Source organism: Diorhabda carinulata, chromosome 8 (assembly GCF_026250575.1).
Source record: "Diorhabda carinulata isolate Delta chromosome 8, icDioCari1.1, whole genome shotgun sequence".
NCBI lineage: Eukaryota > Metazoa > Arthropoda > Insecta > Coleoptera > Chrysomelidae > Diorhabda > Diorhabda carinulata.
Window position 1 is genome coordinate 20,257,820 of NC_079467.1, and position 17,770 is coordinate 20,275,589.

The following is a 17,770-nucleotide window of genomic DNA, read 5'->3' on the forward strand; positions in this document are numbered from 1 at the left end:
TAACGAGTGGGTAAGGTAGTTTTGAATAATACGTGTATATGTATGACATATTTATTTTGTGTAAAAATAACGTTCAAATCGGATAATATTGCATGAAATTTGTATCAAATGGTAAACGTTCTTATGGTGATACGCACGTTGCGATCAATAGCTTTTGATGCAGCAACTATTCCAGATACTACTGAAAAAATTTGGATAGGTGTTATTATACTTAAAAAAACTTCCAGCAAATTGTTTATTAATCATCAAAAGAAGTGTACAAACTCCATTTTTTTTGCACCTTAATCTAAGAGAAATATTTGTATACTTTGTCAGACATGTCCTCAACAATAGGACATTTAAACACGACTTAACCTATTGTTATTATAAACTATATAATAATATCAGACTTCGTAGATCGAATAAAATGGTGGTTTTTATGTTTATTAGCTTAAATTGTGCATGTGTTTCCTAATTAACGAACGGTAAAGGTTCATTCTGAAAGGATCAAGGAGCCCGCTTATAGATTATCGCCAAGGCTGCTATTATAAGACATGCCGATCCAGATGTTATCACGATCCATTTGACGATATTGATTATATTCATGGTATGGAAAAGTTCAGATTTCATCATTTCAATGTACTGGTCTCCAATTAATAAAGTCTGAAAACAAATATACACAATTATGTTTTATGATAATTTCAATATTTAAGAAAAGTTTTTATTACACATAACCATAACCTATAAAAATGAATATCTTCTAATAAAACAAGCAATTGAAGTATTTATTGTCGGATTATGGAGACGGATATATTATATTTAAAAACAATAATTACTGTTAAACTATTAAATTACATTACATACCTCTTCGACCCAAAACAAAGGCATCAATGCTCTGGAGACATTAGCCAAACTTTCCATACCTTCAATTGGTCTGAGGAACATGTTAAATTGTATCCTTTGAGCTGCATATAATGGATAACCACTGAGCTATAAATCAAAAAGTATAAAATCAGTTAGGTACCAGTTTATTTAAATTTTCGACATTATTAGCTAAACGCTCATGACCAAATACATTGTGCTCAAAAATCATGCCACTATCAATTAAATATGAGGTTTTCAGTAGCTCGATTTTCCAAGGTATGGGTGAAATAAATTTTGATTGTGTTATATTTTGTTTATAATGATTTGATCCTGGTGACATTTGCCACAAATAAAATTAAGAACTTTTTAAAAAAACTTGTTCGAATGACTTATGTCGCTTGGAGTTCATTTGGATGATTTTAATGATCTGTGAATAAAACTTCTTTGATTGTAGTATATTTTATGAAATGGCGTATGAATGAAAGACGAATGTTCGCTTAGAGAATCTCAGTAAACTTATTGTTCCTCAGTCACGCTCTGTCGCATTTATAGCGTAACAACTTAGAACCATTGCATCATGATCTTGCGCCAAAGATAGAATTGTTATAATGCAGCGTCTAATGGACGAAATCTCATAGGACATTTTCCTCTTTCAAATATTAAAGATAACCATAAAAAGGTGATTAGCCACGAGTAAAAAGATGAAGAACGTATGGCTAAAATTCAGGGTCATACCAAAAAACTTATATCAGATTTACTTCGAAGCCACTGCTTTTTCAATTTCTATTTATCTAATATTATAATAAAACAGATCTTCTGTATTTGCACCTGATGGCATAACTGGAAAAGTTGACAGTTTACACGTAATGCAAAATAATAATTTTTACTATCAACCTGAAATTATTCTTATATTTTACTAATTTCAATGGTTATCACAATCTGCTATTTTACTGGGCATGGGCGTAGCCAGGGGGAATTAAGGTGTTCAAAACCTTCCCAAAATAAGCAAAACATTAACTAATATTATACCGAAAAAATACGAGGAATGAAGAGAGTTAAATTATCACATTTGAATATATTTATATGTATAGTAGCACCTAGCACCATCTTTTGACGAGAGGTAGAGGCAGTTGCAGCCGAATTAATGGACATTGCGTACAGTACCGCCATCTCTAGTCGAGTAGCCGAACTATTTTGTAATGTGTGGAAACTTTGCGTTGTTTCTCGATTATTCTCCACGCTCATCAATCAAAGCGAATAAAAATAAAAAGTAGTGGACGAATAATAAAGAAAATTAAGTGTACCGTGTAAGTGAGTAATTTTAGTGCAGTGTTATTCGGTGACCGAAGATAGATACGTGAATCATTATTACTGTCGAAAAATGGAGGGGTAAAAGAGGAAGGGTCATAAACATAAAGGTATGAAAGGATTACATAAAATAATCGATGAAAATTATTGTTTTATTGTCTTCTTTCGATCTTGTGTTGAAGTAAAAACAAGGTCTAGTGAAAATCTGGACATGAATGAAAAAAATGATATGTTTGTTCCAACCTGCTTGTTTGGCCCATTCTTGGAAACGTTTAAATGACATTTTCTGCGAAATTTTCGGCTATGCACGGTTCTTGTAACAATAACAGTACTTGCTATCAACCAAGTATCGAAAATACCGTCCTGGAAAAGCTTCATAAACAATACCTAGTTCGGTTGGAACACGTCACTAATCACCACGTCATCGTACCAAGGACGGTTTTTTGATATAATTGAATACTTAACATCGTGTCATGAGGGAGCAACTTCTCCACCTTCAGTACCACGAGAAACTGTATTCGCCATAACTTTTAATAAAAACTAACGTCCACTCTGAATAATATATTGTTAGTTTGCCTTATCATATCTCAAAAAAATTTTGGGAATTAGTGTCAACATATATTCAAAAAACTATGGATGCGAAAATACGAAAATTCTACCTTGCTAGTGAAGCATATTTTAGAGAACTACACAGTTTTTCGCTTTTTTTTTCAATATCTACATTGATATAATGTAATTTTTCACATAATAACTTTGTACAAGTTATAAGAAATTTTACGAAGCAGCAAATAGGCTAGATTCAAAATATACTAATTAAGAACTTGCGCGTCAAGAAAAAATGAATTACAAGTTACAAAAATACCATAAATAATGCCAAATCCAGGCGTATCTATTAATATTAAGTGTGTAAACGACAATCGGTTATCTTAAAACGTAAGATAAACAATAGTTCAAAATATGGTTCTAATATATTCAAATATTATGTAAAAAATTGCCTCTTTCATTACTTTGAGACCTCGATGTTTAGAAAACGTTTGAAGGTAAAGAAGATTACCTTAAGCGGTACATGTAACATTAGAATTGTGATAGTTCAAAATATATTTAAGTAAAATTATTTCTTTTTTCATTGAAAACATTTCATGAATATAATTAATAGTCACGTTCATGTCAAGTTAAGAGAAAACGTTCTAGAAATTACAATTTTGTTGCTTCGACTATGAGTATAATTACTTACCGGTTCTAATATAAGAGAAGTTTCGTGCTTGGATTTATCCGGGTCCATACCTTGAACACTTGTTTGGTATTCTTTGTCTCCATACAATAAATGTGGAAAGGACACCATAACAGGACCACCTTTAAAAAATGCACTAAAGTTTTTTAACTTACAAAATTATTTATACACTATTTTAAAACCAAGTTCTAAATAGATTGTATTAATCTGAAGCCCGATTTCGTTCTTGAAAATGAATAACCCGGAAAACTAGGTTCGAAATGTTTTTCTTTTCTTTTCACAGTCTTACTCTCACGTGCTTGGTCACTAACAATATATCTATTTGCAGAAGGAGCAATAGTTGTGGTACTTCCCAATCCAGGACCTGGTAAAGGATTCGGGCTTGTAGAATAAACGGAAGTTGAGACAGGGCCGTTGGTAGAGCTTGGCCATAAAGTGAAAATAGCTCCTGGTAAATTGTTCCAATTAAAAGGCCTGACAGTTGTAGGTCGAGGTGGGGGTCTGGGAGTACCTGTAGGACGGGGAGGGCCTAAAGGTCTTGAAGGAACTGGAGGTCTAGGTAGTCCGTTGCTTCCTGGAAGTTTAGGAGGTAGTCCTGCCGGTCTAGGAGGTGGACCAACTGGTCTGGGAGGTCTTTGTTTTTCGGATGGTCCATTCGATTCTGTATCTATAGGCTTCCTAGCAAACGTAGGTCTACCCTTTGGTCTACTGCGCCCCGTTGTTTCAAGGCTTAGTTGTCTAGATCTCGGTACAAGAGATTTTTTATTATCCAAAAATATAGGTACATTGAAATCGTCATATTTTGTATCGGAAAAATTTGCAGTCTGCAAAAAAACTGTGGGAATTGTTGATGATTTGCTCAGTGGATCAATAGAACTGAGAAGGTGATTTTGAGATAGCTGAACATCAATTCTTTTGGTTGATGAATCTTCGATGCTGTTTTCCAATAAATCTGAAGAGGGAAAAAATGAGTTCCGAGCTGAGGTTGTTGGGAAAAATGTTTTATAATTTTTAGAATCACTAGATTTCTGTAATGTGTTATAACCCAGATTCGTTACACTGGTCTCTTCGCTGTGTGAGTTTTTTTCATTATAAGAGGAATCGATATCAATTCTATTGTTTCCTTCCAAATATACACAATCACTGATATACTGCTCGGTATTTCCTCTGCAATAAGGCGAGTATACTGCCCAAGCGTTGAAGCCGTCTCCGGAAATACCAACATGTTCTTGATAAATTATTTGTGCACATGCAATGTCATCAGTTATATCACCATCTCTGAAATCTTCACATTTAGCGTAACATCCTGATCCTTTCCCAAATCGAGAACACCAATATTTTTCAGATATTTGAAATATTCCATGATCTCCGTCACCTAGAGCTGATGTGTTCAAATTAGATTCGTGTTGAGCAATACATACCCATTTAGAAATTTGGTTTTCCGGTATTTTGTGCACGAGTCTTAGCTCCTGTGCTAATTCACAACGCTGATACACTTTATTATATTCTACAGGTCGAAGTAAGGTCATTTGTTTACTTTGTTTATTCGTTTGTATAACATTATCAATTTCTGAACAACCTCCTATATATTTATCATTATTTCCATTACAGAATTGAGAATAAACAGTCCATGCGTTGAATCCGTTTCCTGAAATTGCTCTGTGTTCGTTAAAAATAGTTCGTGCGCATACAAAATCATCTGTTATATCATTATCTATAAACTGAGAACATTTAGCATTACATCCTCCTCCTTTTTGAGATATGGAACACCAAAAACTTGCGGATATTTGAAATAAACCATAGTCACCAGCTTCATTAACCGCTGAAGTGTTGAAGCTTGATTCGTGTTGAGCTATACAAATCCATGTGGCTAATTCATCCATTCGTACTTTATGAATCTCCTTCAATTCAGTAGCTAGGCTACATCTATCGTATACTTTTAGAACAGCCTTTGGTAAAGGTGGAAAATGATATCCATCATTATCAAGCTCTCCATTCTCTGATATAGCGGCAACTTGCGAAGCGTTTACTTCATGTCCTTGGCATCCTTCTATGTATCGGCTAGTATCACCTTTACAATAATATCTATAGACAGTCCAAGCGCTGAAACCATTTCCTGAAATTTTCGAATGTTCCTTATATATTTTTTTGACACATTTTACATCATCACTAATATCGTCATCTCTAAAAGAAGCACAATTGGCATTACAAGCATGACCTTTATGTTCGGACGAGCACCAGTAAAGTTGTGAGATCTGAAACAAACCATGATCTCCGCTACCATGGTTCATTGCAGACGTATTAAAAAGAGACTCATGTTGCACTATGCAAATCCACGTTGATATTTGTTCATTAGAAAACCCGTATTTGTATTGCAGATCTTTAGCAAGATCGCACCTATCGTATATTTTCGCTTTAGCGACATCGACGAATACTAACTGTAGTACCGCTATGAATAACGTGAAAAACATTATTAACTGAATGCGAATGATATGAATCTTTAAATTTATACTATTCTTTTCACTACATAACTGGTTTTCGTAGACTTTATGACGGGGCTTCAGCATAAAATAAGTTTTAACCTCTCGGCGAGAACTGGGACAAGTCGATATTGTTAATTCGGCACGTTTTTTTTTATTTGAAAAATTTATATAAATGTGTGAAGTCTAATTAGCATAAATTGAAAATTTTGTGGTGTGACATTTCGTATGTTTACTGGTTTTATTAGAAATTAAAATACTTCTCAAAAAATATTAATTAGTCATGCGTATATTTATTTTAATTGGAATTTGAGATTGCTAATAATACAGAAATAAAAAAAATCATATTATTCACTCAGATTGAGTGAGATTATTAATATGAGGCTTTCCTTATTTCAAACTTCATATACGAGACCATTTCGGCATTACTATAAGCGATTAATTTTTTCTCTGTTTAATTACGTTGTATATTTTTGTCTTTATTTATTTCAATGCAAAAGGAGTAAAACGAAAATAATGATTGTTCATCAAAAGGCTTTTTGAATATTTTCTCAGCAAAAAAATCATTCAATCATTTCATTCTTGATTTTATTTCAATTTTGTATTCTAGTTTTTGTTTATAATCCTATATTGGTGAGGTGAGACGGTGAGGAAACTGTTTCAAACCAACTGAATATAAATATTCCATTTTTTAGTCATGCAGATGTATTCATTACTATTTCACAAAAACACGAAATTAATCTTATACCACACTATAAAAATATTAACAATAACATGGTATACTAAACCATATCCGCAAAATATTCAAACTGTAATTCGACTCATCCTATCTCTCAAAAAAGGACAGTGATTACTAGTTTTACCGATGAAATACTGGGTCTACATCGTCTACAAGCATTAAGAGAAAATTCTTATCCCGAATAACTGATAAATAACATATCATAGGTATAACAGAACAAATACAAATAGTACAGGTACATTTTAGGGTGCTATTTTGAAACCAAAAATCCTAATTAACCTAACCTAAAACTTTTAAGAGCTCTAATGATGATTAGGATTTTTCAAGAATTTTATTTTTACGTTGCCGTTATACGTAAATATTCCCAGTAGTTTATCTAATATTTAAAAATCTAATTTAGGGATATTTTTAAGTATATTGTTGTATAAAAATGTGGAGTGGAGAGGTGTATTGGCGGGGAAATTTAGTTTAAAGCTGGTAATTGAAATCATTAGGTTTTAGTTCACCTCTCTGAAGACGATAACAATGTAATTGTGAGTGTTGATGTAAACAGTGTGTTCAGTATGAATATCACCAACGGTTTCATAAATTCCAGCTTAAGACCTGTTCTGTTTCATTAAACAGTCGGAAAATATTTATTTATCTATAAGCTTAATCGTCTTCATGTTTCAAATTGCTACTTCCTACAAATAATAGTCCTATCTGATTTTATCTTTTCATTTTAACGGTAAATTGTGTCTTCTGAGATGCTTAATCCTCTTGTAGAATTATCATACTAATATGCTTATAGAGTACCAAGTCAATTGAACTACTAAAACACTGAGACTCTTTCAACTTATTAACTATTTTAGGAGATATATTATATATTGGAATTGGAGTTGCTGGAATGAATGATGATATTCATACTGAACACACCGTGTACACTGTCTTACACGTCTTCCTGCGTTTCGATGACTATGTGATCGTATTCAGGGAGTTTACCTACAATTTCTGGTAGTTTTTTCAACATATGCAACCACAAACAGCATTCTCAATTGTCGATTGTTATTTCGTTGTGTTTAAGCACACTTGACACAACTTTAAAAGTATTTTCAATATCTATTCTATCTGTCAATTTCACTAGAGGATTTTCCATGACTTTTTTCAGGATATTTCAATATTGACAATAAAACTTTCCAAACCAAACTTTGGCTTTATTATATTTTTACGGTTTTCAGTTATTTTCATTGCTCAAAAAATTCAGAGATTCAGAAAAAAGTCTTTTGTTTGACAGTTGTCTTTTGAAAGGTAGTATTTAGAAGGAAAATTTGAAAATGAGATTTGTGTTGACGTCCGTCAGCGAGTAAGGCCCATTTAATACTGGAAAAAACTAACAATAATACTGAAAATATTTTTGAAAACCATCGTATACTGTTCTGATCAATGATAGGAATAATTACCATTAAGTAGTTTGATTTTACATGAATGAAGTTCCCCTAGATCACGAAGTTACTTATTTATTCACTTCATTAACAATAACTACGTTGTAGGTTTACTCCTATATTTCAAAATATTTTCCATAATTGATCTCTTTGATTGTTTAAAATTCACAGAATTTTTATTTTCATTCTACACACCATAGAGTGGGTAATATTATTATATCTCCTACGAATATTCTCGAGAAGCCTACACTAATTATTATACGAATTTTTTCGGTCTTAGAAAGACTTATTAAGAAAAATTCAAATTATGATTAAGGAATCATGTTATACAATGAAATAAATTCCAAGTATAATTAAGTGTAAAAGAAAATAAGTCAATTTTTAAGAAGATACCACTAAATCATAACTAGGGTTATTCAGAAATTTGACGTTTAATGATAAATAAATGATAAACAAACACGTTTTGAAAACATATCAAAATAAAAAACTTTTTTCACAATCACACTAGTATTTTTCATTCATTTTAAAGTTTTAAGCTTATTTTAAAAATAATTTTTAACTTTTTAATTTGATCTGCTTTGAAAGCATAATAAAATTTAAAGGGTTAAATTCTAAAGTAATACTTATGCAGATAGTATCGTAAATCTCCGACAGAGGGTAGTGATAATTTCTAAAAAACATCTATTGTACAAAAAAGTGTGAACGGGATTTAAACCCACGATCGGCGAATCCGGAAGTTGACGCCTCAGTCCGCTCGGTCAACGAACGCGATTAAAGTGGTGGGATATACTAACAGTAATAAACCACAAAGGAGAGTTACAAACAAGCCCACAGATTTGTGAAGCTAACGTAGGCGTGTTAGAAAATTGATTAATCTCATGATTTTCCCTCGAATTCACCCGTACTTTCCCTTGCGATTTGATATGCAGCTATTATTAACATCATATATTTTTTGAAATATGCTTTTATCGGCATTTGAGTTGTTACCAATTGTACTCTTTAAATATTTGGGTATTACAATCGATAAATTGAATATATTATAGAAATTGGAAAAATGATATCACGACATTAAATCATTTGATTAATGAAATTTAAATGCTAATGGGTAAAGAAAACAACACTTGTTTAAAGTAAAAAGTATAACCTTCCCCACTTCTCATACATCATAATAATAATAATGCACCTGACCTTCAACTATTGATAAATAATTTTCTAAAATATCTTCACGACGCAATAATTATTCTACAAATGTGGTAAAGCAAATAAATGGTAAGATATAAGGTGGTCAAACCAGAAGTAGATAGCTAACATTAGCATAAATCTAGTTGGTTTGAATAATTCAATGCCTCCTAGATTTTATTTTACATATCAATAGTGCAGTTTACCTTCAACTATCGACCAGAAGTTCATCTCCAATTACTTGACAACTTAACAATTATTTTCAAAGCAAGTGAATGAATAAATTAAAATTAACGCAGTAGGTACTATACATTTTGTATTTGCACCATTTGGATAATGTAGAGATTTAAAATAATAAAAATGGAGTTATTTGGAGAATCTTTCAAATATTCATTTCAATTAAAGTTTTTGTAATGATACAAAATTTGGCGAAGCTTGGAAATTATAAAAATCTATAAAATATTACATAGAGAATCTTCAGTTTACAAAGAATACTAATGCATAGGACCTCTTAGACCTAAAGAAACTTTAATTCTCGCAAGTTGATAACACCGGGTAAAAATGCCTAACAATCTTTTTAGAACATATTGATTTCTTCTAAGAATGCTGTAAACGGCATTTTGAGTTATACTTTCTACAGAGAATTCTGAATTAATTTACCGCAGCGAATAGAAACTAGCTTTGTGCTTGCCTTAAAACATTTACACCTCCATTTTGTGACTTCACTTATATTTAGATTTTATTTAATTTGTGTCTATATTCAGTTATTTGTATGTTTATTTACTAGTTTTTCACAAGCTTTTGTCTACAAGTTGTGAAAATATTTTTGAGAATAAAAGATTTATCTCGCTCTAAAAAGCTAAGGTTTAAATAAATGTCGTATATACCTACACAGTATTAGAGCAGTCGAAAAGTGACAAAAATAAATACTTAATAGAAATTTTGAAATTTTCTAGAATAACGAAGATTACTCAGAAAAAACAAGTGATGCTTTAATTTTGAACAAGAGTTTTTTATCTTATGCATAAGGCGCCTGAACGCAAAATAAACAACTTCATTATTATCTCAAACCCTTAATATAAAAAAATATCACAATCTTGTAATTTAAGAAATGTGGTAGGGGCCCGCTATTGGGATGTCGAAGCTTAGAGAAGAATCCATCAAAACCACTAAAATATCAGCATGCATACCTCAACAATTTGATCTGGCGGAACAAACACATCCAAGTAGAACCAAATGTCAAAAATAAGGCATAATTAGGCCGATACTAACATGCATTAATGGAATTTGGTTCTACCCCAGCAAAGACAAGGATACTTCTGTAGACGAAAGAGATGAGATTGCTAACGAGAATCACTGGGACGAACATCTAGGATGTGTAACCAATTGTAGAATAAAAACAAAGAAACGGGAGACACTAATATGGCTCAAACAAAATAAAATATTGATTTGTCGACATGTATTTGCTTCGTTTTCCAGTCCAAAAGAAAATAAGTCGCGAGATTATTTTCACATCATTTGCTCTAAGTAAACCCAGTGCCTGCAGAGATTTAGTGAATAAAATTCATTTCATACTTTTTTGAGGGAAATTAGGGCAGTTACGAAATGGATGTAGAGCGTCTTTGACCCGAAAAGGACACCCTTCAAATAAATAACTTCAAAGGATTTTTGAATTTGCCATAAATAAAAAATGTCAACCACATTTCATAGGATATGATTTGTTACAGAATATCACCAACATTTTTCACTTATTCTACACCGTTAACAATTTAGTTCAACGTGAAAATTACCAGGTTATTGAATATTTTACTGTTTGATGGTTGATAGGCACGACTTTCCATGCCATTGAAATGAACATAAAATTTTTCATTTGATATGCCAACTCCGTTATCCTTCTAAAATATTTCTTAAAATGGTTTCTTCTTTAGACCACTTATGCTCTACTTAAATTTCGTAACTTGAACTGACTAATACTTTCAACGGGATTGACATTTTTATTCTAGAACAATCACTCAAATTTGTCGAAAATGATTTTCACTACAAGCACAGAATATTTTTCACATTCACTCAAATGATCTAGACAGACACATAGTTGCGAATGTCTTTCACTTTAGAGTTAACAGCAAAGCAAATAACTGCTAAGCCAAAAACTTTATCGAGAAATTCAGAAAAACATTTTAAATATATGCCGATTGTAAATCAAATTTGAAAGTTGTTGTCATTACCTGTACAGGGACTTAGATCCGTTATCCCATCTTTAGCACAGCCTAATTTGGTGTCAAACGTCCGAGTTTTATTTTGACAAAAGCAAGAGTTTTCTCTATTGGAGGTGCTGAATGTATCATTTTTAGCAACAAATTTCAATCCCTTGAGGGTTTTCACTGTTTCTTCGGAGGAATATTCCAAAGCAACTGTTCTAAAAGAAAAATAGGCAATTGGGGGACGGAGAACTTTTTTCTATTAATAAGTAGTACAAATGATTTACTATATATATATATAATAAGTGATTCTAGATTAGTTGTAGTTTAAAAATTGATTGAATAATATGCATCAAAGCAATGGCAGATTTTGTTATCTATAGGGATGAATAAAAAAACTTGAAAAGTAAGCTTTTATTCGGCACATGCTTTGGAGTGAATCTTTCAGAGTCGAGAATTTCTACAAACATTCAGATATTGCCTCATTTCTTTTAAAAATTTCATTTTTCAATCAACCCTCGAACCATCTGCGAATATTTTTTCAATAATTTTCATTGCCGTCGTTTCCATAATACCTGTATGTGCGACGTTGAGTATTGATATAGAAATCAAAATACGAGTACATTAATGTACAGAATGTTTGAAGAAATAAAATTAAGAGAGAACTATTTACCTACAAATATCTTCTGCAAAAGACTCAAAAATCATATCTGGTTTCACATCTACGGGAAAAACAGTCGTCACACCCCTTATTTTATTACATATAGATTTATCTCCCGACCATGTGCTAATATATTCTTTTCCATTATATAAATGTAATCTTCCAGCTTCTTCTCTAGTTTTCTGGCCGGATTTAACAGTGAATCTACCTGAATGTGTGTTGTTTTTCTGAAAACTCTCGCATATTACTTATGCGTATCGAATTGATATTATATTAAATTATTTGGGAGAAATGGAAAAATTGTAATCAAACAGAAGATCTTCATCTCCACAATGAGTCAAATTAAACATAAAAATTTCATACATAATTACTTACGTAATGCATATTAGAGAATAAAACCGTTTTATTTTCCAATCTTAAAGTCTTAGACTCATGCAATTTTTCTATAACTTGTCTACAAAACATCGAACCAGCAAAACCGGCATTGGCTCCTTCATTTTCACAGAACTTCAGTCCTTCAAATAAATAATCCTTAACTTTTACTTTGATAAACAAACCGTCATTTTCTCCGAATATCATTGGAAGCTCACTTTCTATCAGACCAAAAGCGTCCGGTTGAGTTTCTTCTATTTTCAACATAATACTCTGAAAATAGACAAATAATTCTTCCAAAACATTGATGAAACCCCTCAGACATAGCACAGGTTTCAAAGCTAACAACGAAAGATTCTCCAATTCATAAAATCCAACATTTTTTGTCTATTCGTTATTTTTTTAAACAATAATAAACACCAAAAAATCGGTGCAAATTTGTTCTTTGAGTTTTGTTTGTTTGTTTGAAAAACAATAAATTGTTCATAATTTTTTTTACACTTTTTTGAGGTCAAAAAAAAATTAAAAAAACTGAGATGAAGAATGTTTAGTTCAACTCTTCTTCTTTCCAACGCGACTTTCCAAATGATGATAGGACCATCTGGTGAGCAAGAATAGCCCTTTGAAAAAAGAAGGGTCTCCTATGGTTTAATTGCCATTTTGCAAAAACTATTGGGGCTATAGGGCCCATCTTTAGAGCTTTGATTAAGTACATCGAGATCTCGGTTTTCAGTGAATAAGAAACCTTTATATTCAAAATTAAACAACAAAATTTTCTACAATAAATTATCAAAATTTAATTTATAAAAGCTTATTTTGAAGATTTTTAAATTCTCTATAATATTGCTCATAGTAACAAAGACAAGTTTTGTATAAATTCAGCGCAAAACGCAAAAAACAACATTTGTAATCGTTTTTTTTTGCGTTTTTTAAAAAAATAGCGCTTAGACAAAAAATGTTGAATTTTATACACATAACTTTTATTTAACCCCTAGAACAAGATGGCTTTGTTTTTTTCTATTATTAATTTTGTCACATAATTTCGTAAATTTCCTGGCCTAGTATGGGTGTCGTGTAGACTAATGATTTATGGCTGCTAATTTCATCCTCGTATAATCTAAAGGAATATTAAGAAATATCCCTAGTTAGTCCTTTGCGAGTGAAAGAGGTGGGCTGAGGAAATTTTATCCGAGCAATCACTTCTCGAATTTTGTTGCATGAATTTAGAAATACCCTTTGTATGAATAATATTTCAATAGAATCATCGATTGTAGCAGTAGACACTAAGGTCATTAATAATAATTTTAAGATGTTACTTACTAAAATATGAAATTAAATAATGGTGACAGCCAGTTTCCGCAACAGCAAAAAATTATATCAAGATGCAGATGCAAAAGCGACATTTTCTATCAGGTATCATCAAGTTATAACCAATGCTCAAGTATCATTTCTTCTTAAACGTCAATAACAACTAAACATAAAAGTTTATCTCCTTTCTTTTGAAGCAATAAAATTCATTCAAAAATAACAAAAATGAAATAACATAGAACATCAGTTTTTTTAAAGCAATCTTGAGATAATCACAAGAGCTGCACAAAGCCTATTATCAATCATAGCAGTTGTAGAAAAATCAAATAAGAAATGGTTTACCACAACAGATTAATTCGGACTTTACTGAGTTTATTCTGGAAAATACTTTTAGAGTTTCAATACGGCAATCCTCAATACAAAGGTATTGGCAAGAAATTTTGACAAAACTACTAACAACAAATAGATACGAACGGGAAATACTGCCTCACAATTGCCTTTATCCATGGAAATGCTTCAGATCCCGTGCAGTAATTTTCAAATTAAAAAGTATTCCTAGCATTTCCTATTATACCAGAATGAGAAATTGAAAGATTAGAAAGCTGTTCAATGCTAAGAAAAACATTTTATGATTTCATCACAAATACTTTTTGAAAATATCTGGTTTTATAAAAATTCCTCGGCCTGTCATCCTTTTGATTACAGACCGCTCATTACAAAGGACCCACGATATAAGTACTTAGATTTTGTGCAGCAAATGTTATCATACAAGCCTTTTACCCAAAATTATTTCAGACTGTTTATGTAGTTGTATTTCGGTCGTTGAAAAAAATTCACTTCCGCCTCCTTTCGGAAAAAGTACTGGTCAACTCAAATTCAAGTGAAAATTGGGATGGTGACATCCAGGATATATTATTATTAAGATATTCGCATGAAAAACAATAATATTTGATTATGACTTTCCAGAATTCACATTTTATTCTTACTTACATAAAACATACTATTGAAAATCGTTACTTTAGTCTCATCCGAATACAATCCTGAAGCGTCTTTGTCAAATTCATACCTGGTATACAAATTATAAGATATATCATCGGGTGTAGACCAATCTATTTCTTGCTTCCACTTAAATAATCTGAAATAGAATGGTTATTTATGTCACAAGTGTGTAAAGTAGCCTTTTTTCAACGAATGTGAATATTATCAATCAAATGAGTCGAAAAAAGCCCTTTACACACGAATTGCATACAATATTTTTTCTACAAACGATAATTTTATCGCAATACAGATGTTTTATGGTAATTTCCTTCGCGAACTAGTGCGTAAAGTATGTTTATTTACTATGTATATGCCAGAAAAAAGTTTGTTCACTATCAACGTTCTTCTACACAAATTGAGAATATTAGATTATTAAAAGATACCGGAATATTATTACTGTTACTCATTATGTGCTAAAGACTAGACATCCCCAAAATCTTTTAATGAAACACGTGAACGATAGTAGTTTTTTATTATACAATGGGAAAAGGCTCCCGTTTGTGATAGATAATTTTTCTATTGTGATGGGAAAAACGATGATTTAATATTGAAAAATTAGATTACTACAATAATCAAGTCAGAAAATCATCGATGTTGAATTTGAATTTTGAAATTAGTATTTATAGAGAGAGAGAGAGAACTTTTAAAGTAATCAAATAGCTGTCAATTAAATTTTGTGATTTGATTCAAAAATTGTGAACTCAGTGGATAATTGTTGAATAAGTATTATGTATAAATTCATTCCATCAAAATAAGTTATATAACAGCAAATGCTATTAACTAATGTAGTTTGATCACTGAAGATTTATAATAATTTTTTTGTGAATTATCACATCCTTGACATTTCCACTATAAATAAATAAGTAGTAGATAACGATAAATTTTATTCACTTTACACCTTTGCGGTATTTTTTAGAGTTTAAATTTGCATATGGTTATGATCACCTCACTAACATTTCAGTAATATACATAAATTTATACAAATTTACAGATTTTCTTCAAACATTTAAGTATATTCTGAATAAATATATTTTCTTGGACTAGAAGGATAATAAAATATTGTATAATAATCACATTTATTTATATTTATAAAATAATAACTTTTCCCTCCTCACTGGCAACATTGACAGAATATACATTACAATACATTTTTTCACAACTTTCTATTCTAGCTATTCAATCAGACGATTCTGACTACCATTATTATTTATAAAGTTACTTTGGAATTGAAACGTGTTTCTTTTGTTTTATTTGCAAAGAATTTATTTTCCTTTATGGTTTTTGCTTTGAATTTTCGTTTTCTAGAAAAAAAAAACGAATGGGGTACAAAAACGGCTCAGTCACGTCTGGTACCCTGTTTAAACCAAACGCCCTTATTTTTTATTATTATTTATTTTGATTTGCAATTAAAAATTTATACATTTTGAACCTTTTGAACATCTTTAAACTGAAGAAAAAACAACATAATCGCTAGAAATCCATCTTCCTTTGCTGATTCCAGAAAGAAAAAAAAGATTAGTTGGATGAATACGTTCCTCGTTGAAGATAACTCGCGGCTGATTAGATATTTATAAAAGTATAATTTTATAAATACTGAAATATTGCTTCGCACTGTTGGTATATAGCGTCAAAATAAAAATAATTCCGACCAGTTAATTTAAAATATTTCACTTAAAATAACCATTTCGTGGTTATTGATTAGGAGATACATTATATTATACTAGTCAGATTACGGATCATCTCATAAACTTACTTGTATACAAACGGTCCCACCTCCTCTACCAACGGTTTCTCTCCTTCTAAAATTTCCTCTGGGTTTTTGACATCGTATATATAAACTTTGAAAGTGAACGGAAAAGGTGTTTTCACAAAAATATTCCATTGTTCTGTATTTTCTTTCAAAACTTTTGTCTAAAAAAACGGAAAAGCAACTTACTATGCAGAATTTCCAGAAATTCAATGCAAAAAACTTCGTTCCTGACGAAGAGGTCAAAATTATGTTCGGAAAATTCAGGAAGACACAATGATGGATTGTTTTATCGAAATGTGTGGAAAGAGACGCCTCCGTAATGAAAAATTTCATTGAGTTTCACCACTTTACTTTGAGGTGATTTATACACGATACCTATTCCATACGATTCATAAATTCTTACTAAAATGTAAAAATATTTGTTCTCGTTAATAGAGATCGCCTCCATTGCATATAAAAATAAATAATTTCTAAATGCGCTTAATACAAAAGATGGATTTTTTGTAGGTAGTTAGCATAGGTACGAATAAATTCAAACATAAATGCATTTGTCAAAAATAATAATGCTAAGGCACTAAATTATCAAGATTTAGTTAAACACAATATGATCTTTTATATGAATGATCATAATTAAATCAGGGTGTGAAGCTATATCCCAAGGATGGTCCCAGAAGTCCCTTTTCCAACAAAGGAAGTACAAAAATTTCGGGAAAAATATATTTATTTTTCAGCGTAATCTCCTTTTATTTCTTTACACTTTTTCCAGTGATATTTAATAAGTTCGATAATCTTTTTATAATAAGAATCGTAATCTCCACAAAATTGTCATTAACTGCCGACATCACCACTTCCCTGTTGAAAAATCTTTGACCAACGAGCTATTTTTTTAGTTCTGGGAATAGAAAATAATCCGATACGGATAAATCTGGCGAAAGGGGTGCGTGAGATAGCAGGTCAAACTTTACTTTATTAATTTTGGCCATTGCAATAACAGATGTGTGAGCTGGTGCATGATCTTGATGAAACAACACTCTCTTCTTAGCCAAACGCGGTCATTTTTTAGTGATTTCTTCGCTCAAACATTGCAATAAGTTCGCATAATACTCGACGTTGATAGTTTTTTTCCTTTTTCATAACCTTGCCTTCAGATGGAACGGTCTTTGCCTTCTTTGGAGCTGGTTCTCCCTTTTCAGTCTATTGTTTTGATTGTTCTCTTGTTTCTGATGTGAAGTGATGGACCTA

The 17,770-nt window shown here is 31.4% G+C and overlaps 1 protein-coding gene across 1 annotated transcript in view; it reads right to left on the bottom strand.

Annotated features, from left to right (window-relative positions):
• LOC130897608 (uncharacterized) overlaps nt 1-17,770 on the bottom strand; it is a 63,965-nt gene that overhangs the window by 44,715 nt on the left and 1,480 nt on the right. The window contains exons 2-9 of the mRNA XM_057806541.1: nt 16,532-16,689; nt 14,731-14,875; nt 12,436-12,705; nt 12,073-12,287; nt 11,427-11,617; nt 3,386-3,504; nt 844-969; nt 490-642 (exon numbers count right to left, since the gene is read on the bottom strand). Coding sequence (XP_057662524.1) covers nt 490-642; nt 844-969; nt 3,386-3,504; nt 11,427-11,617; nt 12,073-12,287; nt 12,436-12,705; nt 14,731-14,875; nt 16,532-16,689 — 1,377 coding nt within the window. The remainder of the gene's footprint in view (nt 1-489; nt 643-843; nt 970-3,385; nt 3,505-11,426; nt 11,618-12,072; nt 12,288-12,435; nt 12,706-14,730; nt 14,876-16,531; nt 16,690-17,770) is intronic.